The sequence below is a fragment of the Melospiza georgiana genome, chromosome 20 (genome assembly GCF_028018845.1).
Source record: "Melospiza georgiana isolate bMelGeo1 chromosome 20, bMelGeo1.pri, whole genome shotgun sequence".
In the NCBI taxonomy this organism is placed as follows: domain Eukaryota; kingdom Metazoa; phylum Chordata; class Aves; order Passeriformes; family Passerellidae; genus Melospiza; species Melospiza georgiana.
Window position 1 is genome coordinate 5,097,749 of NC_080449.1, and position 12,392 is coordinate 5,110,140.

The window sequence follows — 12,392 nt, forward strand, 5'->3', positions numbered from 1 at the left end:
GTAGCCCAGTGGGTTGCTGTGCTCTGTGCTAAAACTGCCTGATGCAAAGGGCAAATGGTCAGAGACGGGCAGCTGGTCACACGTCTGATGGATTTTCTCCATGGAGGGGGAGGTTTTGTAGCTTTTTGGAGATAAGTCTGCTTTCACAGACTCCCCTAGGAGCTGGATCGTTGTGACTGGGGAATTAGACTTGTCCTAGCTGGCAGTTTAGAATGCCCCATCCTCGAGATCACACAGGTGGAGGGCTGAGCCATGCAGCCCATCACAAGCCTGGCATGCATTCAGCATCCAAAGTCTCCCAGAACTCCAACAACATCCCGGGAGCCGAATGAGGCGCCCAGGAGAAGTGAGGAAAACCACCTTCTGCTTGGATCTTCCACACTAAAAGCGAGATGCTAAGTCCCAGTTTATTACATTTATAGGGTAAAAGGGGGAATAATAACCCAGCCAGGGGGGCTGTGGGGTCAGAGTCAAGGAGGCAGCAGGAGAACCTGGCTCCTGCAAAGCGGCTGCCGACACCTGCGGCAGCAGCCGTGGGGCCGTGGGGCTTGGCTCTCCTAGTTATTTTCCCATCTGAGGCCTTTGACTGAGACCAGATTTCAGGCCAGGCTGTTCAAATACAGCCCTCCCTTTGAAGAGGTTTATGAGTGGAGCATTACAGGAGATATTCCAAAGGGAAAAACAATGAAAGGTGAGAGAAAAAGGAGCTGAATAAAAATACTCCGCATACCAAATCCTTCCAGCACAGTTTGCCACCTACTTAAAAAGGCACAGTTTTAAAATACACATTGGGTGTAAAAGCCAAAAACCTGGAGGAGACATAGGGAGGGGCGAGTCCAGCTCTGTTAATTCCAATACCAGATGAGGATGTATTTTCATTCGGTTGTAGAGAGAGTGAGACACATGAAAGAGACTGCTTTGCTCCTTTTCTTTCAGGGTTACATACTATGTGGCAGATGTGTCAGTCTTTTAAAGCCCCTGCAAGTTTGCCCATAAATGTCCAACATTTATGCAACACCTGTTTTTCTCCCAAAATGTCACAGGACATTTTAAAAGCTTTAGATTTATCATCTTTTCCCCGCAGCAGCCATTGCTGAGGTGACACATGGTTCACATTTAAGAGAACATAGCAACTCCACACATTATTTTGGGAAAGGGCTGAAGATTAACATTGTACCATGCGAAGATTCAGGAGTTAACAGTCGAGTAAGAGCTGGCCTCAGATCTTTAGTGTCCGCAAACTGTCAAGACTTAAGTTTCACTGCAGTCCCACTACCCTCCCAAACACACTTTGGGCTGCACACAGTGCTGCCTGAAAGCAAAACACTTCAAGCCAAGTTCACTTTAAAACCAAGCCCTCTTACTTAATGTGAGACTTTGCACGCTCCTGTTTTGTTGCCCTGAAAATGCTCAAGGGACTTCCATGCTTATCCCATGTTTTCCCTTTGCATTTGAGCATTAGCAGGGAATGACCTTGTGGATTCCGTCAGCGAGTGGGGAATGGAGCAGTGTGACTTATCTGACCGAGCACCAACTAATCAGCACTGCTGCTTAGATAGGAAATAATGAGTATTTGCCCTGCACTGCTCACAATCAGGCTGGAGAGCTTAAAAGAAATCATTAACGGCCTCTTTTGAATGCTGCAAGTGGCAACGAATAAATTCAGTCATAATCTGGGCATAAATTCGAGGCAAGTGCAGTCAGAAAGCAGGAAGAAAAAAAGAGACATTCATCAGCTTAATTATTTGTTGTGCGCTAATTGATGAGCGTCGCCCTGCAGCGGGCGAGCAGCCAGGGCTGGCACAGAGTGCCACCCAAGGAAGCAGGGACACGGGCAGGCAGCGTGGGGAGCAGGGGGCTGATGGCAGATCTGTGGCTGGGGCAGGGGACAGGGCCCTGCTGCTCACAGCTTGCCCTGTTTGTGACCCAGGAGCAGCTTTGAGAGACAGGAAGGCCATTGCGGGCCAACCTCCAAGGGAGAGAAAGCTTCTGTTGTGTATCTGGAGGGGATAAAGTCTTCCGTGAAGGACAAAGCAAAATCCCATCTCCTTTTAATCTTCCTCCCCTCCTGACCCAGCACAGGTTGCCAGCTCCCTTCTGCCTGGCTGCTCTAGGAAGCTGCTTCTTGCTTTGTATCCTGCTGCAGATAAAAGAAGACGCTATTTTCTAAAACATTACCTACGTGACACTGCCAGCGTGAGGGAAATAAATAACCTGGGCATAACTGGCTGTCTCTGGGCTCTTGGCCACCGGTGAGGATCTTGTGGGGTGTGCAGCATTGCTAGGAGAGGCTCTGGTTGCTTCCTCTGATTCATTTCAGGAAATCTTCTCTCCAGTAACTTCTTTTCTTCCCTTTCCCTTTTATAAGTTTTCCCTAGACAGGACTGTCTAGAAACGCCTTACAGAAATCAGAATTTCTTTCTTTAGGCTCTGCTTATGTACTTTGTTCCAGACTGGGATGGCAGATTTGCCTGGTTGAAGGTCCTGCAGTCTGATCTCTGTAGATTTAAACACACTAAATTTACTTTTTTAAAATTCCCTCAACTTCAACCATTTGTAAGGTTGAACTTTCATCTGTCTTTCCTCTCTGCCTTTCCTTTTTGTTGCATGAGGGATAAACCTACAGCTCCCATGAGAAAAACCTGCCTCACTCAATTATCACTCAGGTTTTCCTTCAACTGCTTTGCCCCATAGCACTTGGTAAAAAAAGAGAAAAAATTGTCCTGTCCCTTCAGCCTCTTGACATTTCTGTCCAACACCTTAGAGAGGAAAACCAGCAAGTGCCTTGGCGGAAAACAAATGAGGACTTGTGGTAGATAGAGGGCTGTGTGGGATTCATCCAAAGCTTTGCTTATCTAAAAGATAGGCCAGTTATCAAAACCTCTTCAGAGACTTTATGGCCGAGAATTCGAGGCCTAAAGAAAGGAGCTTTGAACTGAGGGGCTGCTGCTGGCTCCAGCAGGGATTTCCAAAGCCTGGCCCTGTCTCCCTGGGAAGGGAGGGGAATGAGTCTGCACTCCTACCCCTAAGCCAACAGAAATAGCCACTTCTTGGTGTTTTGGAGAAATAAGCACCTTCTCCCAGCTCTCTGAGTGCAACACAGACCTGTCTTTCCATTGCCACAACATGTTTTTGAGGCAGTTTGGTGCCATTAGAAGCTTAAGTGACCACCCCAGCTGAGGAAATCCTGTTTATCCAGAAGAACTGATGCTCCTGCCACGATGCTGCTCCTAACTACTGGCCTGTCCCCAGCTGGGTGTGTTTGTCAGCTCTATAATTAGCCAGATAGAATGAATGGTGGGTGAGTAGGGAAGAAGGCAGGATACAATGCTGAGTGTTGCTTCATGCCTCTGGAAGCGGCTGAGCGCTCCAAGCACGCGGGTTCTCCCCAAAGTGTGGGTGAACTCACTTCCCCACCAGCCCTCAGTCACGGGCTCAGTGGCTGTAGCTGTTTGCCATGTGAGAGGAGCATTTCCAGTCAGGGTTGGTTGGGATGGGAACCTTATTTTTGGGGCTCAGAGCTTGGTTTCATAATCCTTCAGGGAGGCTTTCCAGGCGTCAATAAATTAAAAGCAGTGATGGTAGCAGCACATGTTGCCTATCCTGAGAGAACTGTTCTTGGCTTCAAGGGACGTGGGGCTTCCCACAACATACGGCGTTCCCAGGGGATGTGCTGGTGGAGGGTGTTTGCTTTGCTATCCGACCTCACTTCATTAGCAAGTGTTACAAAAAACAGCGAACAAACCTTCCCTGCTCCACCGCCAGCTATTTGGCCTCTGGGTGGTCTGGCTCCTATTAAATCTTTGGTGATTATTTAGACTAATTACATTCATGTTTGCACAATCAGTAGCACGAGAGTAGGAAGCGCAGCTGATTGCTGAGCAACTGAGCTCCGTGCGGTTTGGCAAGCGGGGCTCCCTCGCTCTGCTCTGCTCCGCTCCGCGGGCAGGCGGGGATGGATGCGGGATCCATGCGGGCTGGGCTTCCCCGGGAATCCCTGCTGGCTCTGGGCCATCCTGCTCCCACTGCTTCTGCTGAGGCAGCTCCCAGTTTGCACACGATGGAGAGAGCAGAGCATCTGTTGGGTGCGGCTGAGCTACGGCTCGCGGTTGCTCGATGAGTTGAGCAAGATGCGCTGCGGTTGCTGGTTTCACCGGGGGAAAGCTCAGTTTATGGTGGGGTACTTAATGAAAATTCAGGCTTTTAGAAGTGCATGCGCTGCATGGAGAGGAGGTTTCCTGCCAGCTTTGTCTTCCCAGGCCCTCTGGAGCAGTGCCCTAGGTGTGAACCCACATACCAGCGCTCAGAGCTAAAAGGGGGCTCGCTCTTGCTCTGTTATCTCAAGCTGGTGACCTCTATGCTGAAAAACACTGGGAAGACCCTTCCAAGATGCTTTTTTATCCCTCAAGGGCCTTGTCAGGGAACAGAATAGTCGCTGGTGTTTGAGCTGGGAGGCTCTGGGGAGGCGCAGGGCTGTGACACTCAGCACAGGCTGCCACACTTATCTCCCAGGCCACACTGCCCGCCGAGGCTCTGCCTGCAGTGAGCCTGTCTGGGAGATTTCGCAAACACTTCAGGGCTGAAATCTAACAACAGCCTGTTTCCCAACACTCTGCAGCCCTCCTCCCCTGCTTCCCCCTCCCTGGGCCCAATCCTGCCTGTCCTGGTGCTGCTCTGAGCCAGCCCCAGGCTTGGGCAGAAGGCACAGCCAGGTCAGCCTGATACCAGACTCTGTGAGGACCAAACTTGCAGCCTTCACAGAGCTGTTTTCCATCCCTCCCTCCCTCTACCTATCTGCGATTTCTGCTGTCAACATTCCCACCAGTTCCCTACAGACTGGCCTTTCTCAGCAGGGATCAGCCTTGGGATGTCACCAGCCTCTTCAGATAGGTGCATGTGGTGAGGAGTTATGACCTCTCACTCATTCCATGACCTGCATCCCAGTTCTGCATTGTTGCCCTTGTTCCCACAGTTGGGAGCGCAGCATCCAGCACAAATCTAGCCCTGTTTCTAAGAGGCAGCTTGAGTTTATCCAAAGTCTCTTCACTCCGTGTGGGAGAGGATGCTCAGGGCTCCCATGCCTTGCAGTCTGAGGTCATGCACTGTGCAGCAATGGTGGTGAGTTGGTCGAGGTGTTTTGGATGCCCCACGAGTTACACCTGGGTGTCTGTGCCAGCCTCCTGCCCAACCTGTGAGCCCACACGTGGTGCCCTTGCTCCCCCAGGTTCAGAGCAGGATGTGTCATGTCCTGCACACTCCAGGTGGCAGGAGTGATGGATTGTGTCTCTTTTCTCTCGATGATGAATAGTCTGTGGTCCAGTGTGGTTGTGGTGTGACTCACATTCCCTGGAGCATTGTTGATCCAGTGCCATGACTGCTCTGGACCATCTCCAAGAGCTGTGTGTGTAGGTGTGTGGAGCTGTGTTCTTCACTTATGTCTTTTTCAATCTACTTTAGCTGGTCTGAGGATACAGTATCTTGCATTACCTTATCAAATGTCCAAGACAAGCCCTAATTTTAATTTTAACTTTTTCTTCTCACCCTCCTAGACATTTTCTGGGTTTTCTACATGGGGAGATGGACATAGGTGAAATGCAGGGTTTGTTTTGAAGGAAGAGGAGCCGACTCCTTACTCCTGGCTCTACAATGGGTACAATGAAATCTGGAAATTTCAATGCAGGTCGTGTATCCTGGTAATGAGTTGGGCTTTCACAGACCTATTTAAAAAGAAAAGAGGTAGTTAATCTTGGAGTATGTATATCTGGGCTCCACACCTAAATGGGCTATCATTCAGTGAAAGGATCAGCATTTATTATTTCTAGCACATCCAGCAGCTCTATTTCATGGCTGTGCACTCCAGAGGCTGTCACTGTGTGAGCCCAAGGCAACAGACAGTTCTTCTTCTAAGGGCTTTCACAGTTTCCCTGAGCTGGGTACTTCACACAGTCCCAGCAGATTCTGTGTGTGGGTTAAATTCCCTAAATACCTATGGAAATCAGGTCCTTGGGGAACTCAAATGTGTATTTGTTGTAAATGTTGTTTAAACTGGAAAACCCTATATTACTGTTAAGTTTTTTGGAGAATTTTGTCCTGTCTAATGTGACTGTGACTGTGCTTATTACCCATAGAAATCTCTGCCTTTTCACATAATAGAAAGCTGATCTCTGGAGCTCACTGCCATAAGACAAAACAATTCATCTATCTGGACAATAGCACTGTAAAAATCAAATTGCATAAAAAGCCTCCATAAGGGACATAAAGTGAATAAGACGGATCTGAGCAGGAAGAAACCCTTCTCCATCAGGCTACCCACTGCTGGGAACTGCTGCTGAGCCACAAAGCTGTCTGCTCTGGGGGCCACAGCTCTGCCTCAGAGAAAGCTTCTGCTCTTCTAGCCATGACCACCATTGGGAGACAATAAACAGCCAGACATTTCTTCTCTGGTTGCTCCATCTCCCCAGGAATTGGCTGTAATGCAGCAGCAATCCAGTTTTGTACGTGCACCTTTTCAGGTCGCCGCAGGGCTGAGCACATCCTGTGAGAAAGCAAAGAGGAAAACAAGGGATTCACGAGGAGAAATGGGAGGAGAGAATGAAGGAGGTAGAGCACTTCAGGCAATATCAAACTCATGCCAGTTTGGGTGTCTTAGGCTGCTGCTTCAGCAGAAAGTAGGTGAGGGGAATGTGAGCTGGTGGTTTGGAGACAGAGCCATGCATGGCTTTCTCTCCTGGCTCCGATGTCCCTGCAGGTGAAATGGGAGCATGTTTGGGATCTCCGTGCCTGCAGCACATCCTGCTTAAGCCGGGACAGCAGCAGAGACAAAGTGCAGTAGGCTGTCACCGCTAATTTCAGCCGCTTTACTGGAATGCCTGAATTGGGTGTGTGGCTGACCTGTGTTCAGTGCAGAGTGTGGATCCATCTTCCCTGTCTCTCCTCTGAATGAAGGGGCTACTTAATCTCCTTTGTCAGGTTGTTACAGGCAAACACAGGGAATCCAGGCCAGGCAGAGGAAAAAGCTTGATCAAGACAAATGAAAGAATCAGGTTCCCAGGTCTTGCCTCCAACCAGTAGCTTCATTGTACATCAGGGAGGATTTTTAAGTCAAAATCATTGCCAAATCCAGATTGAACTGAATGATTCAGGATAAAAAAAATGAAAATAGTGGAAAACTCCAGGCGTACTTAAATGTTTTGTTTGAGCATTTTCTAAGTGAAACAAGTTTTTGTTTCAAGACATAACTTTTGCTGTGAAATAGTCTTTTTATTTGTTTGTCTTGAAGGGAAAGGTCAAACCTGAAATGTAGCAGATAATCTAAACCAAAATGTTTCCTTCTACACTGAAAAGAAAAAAACCCTTAATTTTTTTTTTTGCATGTATCTTTTCTTTTTCCTTTCCAGTATTTTAACTCAGTCATAAAACAACCCCTCCTCAGCCTCCTCCCCAAACCCCATTGTTTACAGATTTCTCTGTTTTCCTATCTAAGAATATTCATAACACTGTGATATGAGACAGTCCTGCTTGGGCTGGCTTCTGTTGGATCAAGTGACCCTTAAGCTCCTATTGTTTTCTGCAGTTTATAAAGTTATTCAGTTGCCAGTTATTTGGATTCATTAGCTTCTAACTTTTTGGACTCTTTCTTCTCTTTGCAATCTCCACATTTGTGCAATTGTAGATTCAGATTATTCACTGGTTATTTAGTTCCTAAGTCACCGAGGCCATGGCTTGAGGGAGAGTCATCCCCCTATTCCACCTGGAGGGTCAGGTCTTCTGTGAATGGAATCAAAAGCAAGGGGAGGAGGCTCTCTAAGCCCTGATTTGGTGATGAACGTTGGCTATTTAGTGTCTCTGTCAGCATGTCCCTGCCTTAGGCTACCCAGTTGTGAAATGAAGCTCCACACCCCTCCTTCCCAAATGGTGTGCGTCAGGAGAAAGGCATCCCGGAGAGGGACAGGCAGGGACTCGTGTGGAAGGTCTAGCTGGAGATGACAGCACAATGCTGGGTCCACATTCCTAGATGGGCTGTGGGTGATGCATGGGGAACAGGCAGACTCAGGCATTGTAGCCTGGAGAAAAGTGTTTGTGAGAGGGAGAGTGAACGTGTGGCAGCAGAGCCACGGGGAGCAGACAGAGCCTGTGCAGCCCTCACTGGGAACATTGGAACAGGTTGTGGCACTGCCTTGGAAGGAGTGTAAAGGAGGGGAATGAGGTCATTTGTTCAGTCTGTGCAGATGGGAGAAATTCTTGGGAATTCACTTCAGGGCAAGTGAGACACTTGTCCCACTGCCTTTTCTGCAGGTAAATACGGTGATGCAAGAGGCCCAAATCAGCTTCCAGTGGGCAAACATCACAGGCTGTTGTTTCAGCTCCTTCCCACGCTTCTCCAGAGGGGTCACAGAGAGATGACAGATGGCGAATGCAGCAGTCTCCCACTGCATTCCTGTGCTGTGCCTCAGTGCCTGTTAGCTGCATCTCCTGTCCTCAAGCACGAGAGGTGTTCCGAGAAGTCTCTGCTGGACTCCAGCTGCGCTGGTTTGTGTGACAGTGATTGGTTCTGCTCCTGAGGAGCTCAACCCAAGAACATTCTTGAAAACATTCTTAACTGAACCCAAGAACATAGTTAAGCGCTCAAATGGACTTAAATAAAGCAGCAGCACCCAAACCAGAGGCCCTTAGGAACCTCCATGCAGCACCCACTCAGCACTAACACAAATCACTGTAAAAAATAAAATAGTGAAGATTGCAGCTGATCTCTGAAGATTTCACCCCAGAGATCTTTCTTTGTTGTCCAGGCTGCTATAGGTGTGTTCCTTCCTTCATGCTTTTGTGTTTTTGGCTTGTTCCCCAGGTGACACCATTTCCTATGTCCTGTGACCTACAAGGAGAGTGTGCTTGCCGGGACCCCAACGCCCAAGAGCACAACCAGAAAGACCTCCGTGGCTTCAGTCTTGGGTAAAGCCAAGTGACGTGGAAAGGAGGACCACACTGCTCAAGGCAGGCTAGGAGAGACACCACATCCCTTTTGGTATCGTTTTTAACATTTAGCTGCTCAACTGGATGGCATTTCTGCACCAGGGACCCTTAGAATTCAACCAGTCTGCCTTTAATTTTTGTCCAAGGAGAACTAAAAGTAGGGGTTTATGTATTAATTATATCTTAAATAGTGATCATGAGAAAAAAAAAAAACAACCAAGAGTCAAGTCAAGATGACTTTCATGTATCAAAACAGCATGTTATGCCCACCTAATTTGAACAGTTCATATCTAGATTCAAGGCAAGAAACAGACTATTTATGTACACATATTTATAGAAATAAGTAGAGAAAGAGAGAGAGAGAGAGTGAGAGATTATGATCAACGCAAAAAAAACACTTTCCCCTCCCCAGCACTCACAACTCAGACCGTTGGTGGAAGAGGCTGAGCTCTTGGAGGACTCCAAGCTGAGCCTTTTCTGATGCTGAATGCCAAGGTATCGCATGCTCGGGGCACTGTGGTTGGGGTGGGATCTCCACAGGGCTGGGCCCCTTGGCAAGGGCCTTGCCAGGCACCCGGCCAGCTCGAGGTGTGCGATGCATCTGCTCCTCACAGGAACGCTACGCCCAGCCAGGCAGCTCAGCAGACTGCAGTGGCCTTTCTGTACAGCTCCTCCTTCTCCCCCTGCCCTCAAGGAGCCAACAAAAAGCCCCCTCTTGTAGCCTGCAGGGCTTCTGGGGTGTTCCTGTGTGGAGCTGGGCAGGTGGTCCGTGGTGGAGTGAGGGAGTGGGGAGTCTAAGGGCTGGCATTGAGGAAGAACATGGGTGATTGCTTCTGAGGAGCACAGAGAGGGGAACTCGCACCCGCACTTGTCATTTGAGCATGTCTGCTGCTGCTACTCCTGCTGCTATGTCCCATACAAATAGTTTCCTTACTGTGTCAGGACAGGGTGAAAAACAACCCCATGCAACCAAACAGTCTGCCTTAAAGCTTACCTACAACCTGCCTTTCAAACCCTCTGGTCTCTTCCTCAGCACTGGGGCAAGAAAACAGGACACCAGCCAGCCAAAGGAATCTGCTTTCTGGTCTCCACCCTGCCAAGTGGCTCTCCAGCCTCCTCCACCCCACTCTTGGGGTGAGCTGATTCTGACAACTGCTTCATGCTCCTGTTGTCCAGGGAGAGGGGAAGAGGAGGAGGAGACACCTGCCGTGAGGAAAGGCCCATAGGAGACAGTATTAGAATTTTGGCCATATTTGTCAGTATTAAGCTGCCAGGCCAGTGGGTCGGACATTTGGGATAGACCAAGAGCCTATAGCTGTTTGTAATCTTCCAGAAAGAAGGGCATTAGCTGCAGCAGACCTCACACTTCCCTGTCATCCTCCTGCTTCAGCAACATGTGCCAGACCCTCAGTGATTCCCTTCCTTACAGGGTTCATTACACTGAGTCACTGACATACCCAGGGCATCCAATGCTGCTGCTGCTGCTGCAGCCCATCCCAGGGAAATCCCAGAGATCTTTCCAGCGTGGCTTGGGCATGTGCTCCAACTCCTGCTAAGAAGAACACACATCCAAAAGAGCATCCCTCCCAGTGTTAGGTTTGTTTGTTCCTTGGAACTGTCATGACTTGCATAATCTACTGGGTAAAGAGAAAAAGATTTTTTCTAACTCCTGCTTTAGGCACTGGAGCAAGGCAGAAGGGTAAGGGCAGGAGTCATTTAGCTCATAGAGATGGAAGTAAAAATTATTTGGAGAACTAGAAATAAAAAAAAAAATCTAGAATAATAAGTGCGGGGAGCCAGGTTCTTGTCATCCACTGTTGGGGTTGTTTCTATTGGAATGAACCAGAGAAGAATCTCAAGAACTGAAGTAGAGGCCTGGAGAGGGGATTGTCACTATGAGGATTAGGAGCTCTCTGTTGTGAAGCTCCAGCTATCCCTAGAGAAGGCCTGGCTGTAGGAGCTATGTGGATGGCTCTGCCCCCTCTGTGCAGGGGTGTCCTGGAAAGGGAGGTGCAATGGGATCAGGGTTCCTGCCATGGAGTTAGATTGAGCATCCCCCAGCTTAGACAGCAGTGGCATAAACTTCCACTTTTGCCCTTCACCTTCTAACTAATATGGGAAGTAAATAACTGTGCAAAAGTTGCTGCTTCCCTCTGGTCCCTTTGCCCTCCCCTGTTTTGTTGGCAGTTTGTTCATGTGCCACCCAGCCTGTCAGAAGAGCTCACACCCTCAAAAGCCTGTCAGACTGACAGCACTTCGTGTCCTCAATGCCTGAGGCCTCTTGGCATGGTTTCCCCTGTCCATCCCACCTGGGTTTCACCCCAGCAGGGAGCCTCAGCTCAGATCAGCTCCTGGGTGCATGCTGAAAATGCCCTTCCCAGGGCAGAGCTCAGCATGGAGGAGATTCCCCATCTGCTTTTCCCACTTGGACCGTGCCCAGGAGAGACAGGTCTGTACAGACATTATTGCCACTTGCTGCTGTGGGCTCACAGGAGCTCAAGGGCAGCTGAGCCCCTCTGGCCAGCCAGAACCAGCCCTTGCTGAGCTGTAGACCTCAGCTCAAGGGAGAGAGGCTTCTCACCAGCACAGCAGCCTCACTCCTCAGCTTCCATCCTGCAGCCCTGGGGCGCCCCAACTCCCTTTCCCACCAGCAGGCTTTCCATGCTGCTATTTGATTTTTGTTTTTAAATACTATGTTGTCACTGTCCATCTCCTCCAGTAGGGCTGATGGGATCAGGAGTGGGAAAAAAGATCTGCTCTGAGTGATGTTAAATCCAATGGTTTGTCGGGTTTTAGTTTTTTTCCATTGAGGCAAATCCCCTCTGCATTTCCAGGTGCTGCACCAAGCACCCAGATAGATGCCAGGAGGGGAGCCATGGGGAATGGACACATGCTCAGATCTTGTCCCCTGTGCTTCCAACCTTGGGCAAGGCCAGCTGGATCCTCACATCATCTACCACTGTATGGGCCTCAAATGGAGTCCTGGGAAAGACCCTCCCTGACTGTGGTGGGCAATGGGTGGAAGGTGAGAGGGACATCAACCCCCACCTCCACCCACTGAGCCAGCAGCATAGGACAACACCAAACCAGAAGCCTGGGGGAAGAGAAGAGAGTGCTGATGCTGGTGAAATTTAGCTGCTCATGAAATCCATTTCACATTAGTGCCAAGATCTTCTCTGTCATAGTAAGCCGGGGCTGCGCCTTATGTGGGGCCACCAGGCAGCGGGGGACGCCCATGGCCAGCAGGAGGGAAAGCTGGAGCAGAAAGCGGCGAATGGTGCACGGTGGGGTGGGAAACTCCAATCAGCTGCTACCCTTCTCCCTCCCCACCACCTCGCAGACAGGGCTGAGCTGGTGTCCTCCTGCTTTTCTTGCATCTTCCGCTGTCACCCCCCCAGGCTGAGAAAGGAGGATGGCACCAG

The 12,392-nt window shown here is 49.5% G+C and overlaps 1 protein-coding gene across 1 annotated transcript in view; it reads left to right on the forward strand.

Annotated features, from left to right (window-relative positions):
- PAPPA (pappalysin 1) overlaps window positions 1–8,953 on the forward strand; it is a 175,474-nt gene extending 166,521 nt beyond the window's left edge. Inside the window, exon 22 of the mRNA XM_058038277.1 lies at window positions 8,846–8,953. Coding sequence (XP_057894260.1) covers window positions 8,846–8,953 — 108 coding nt within the window. The remainder of the gene's footprint in view (window positions 1–8,845) is intronic.
- Window positions 8,954–12,392: the final 3,439 nt, after the last annotated feature.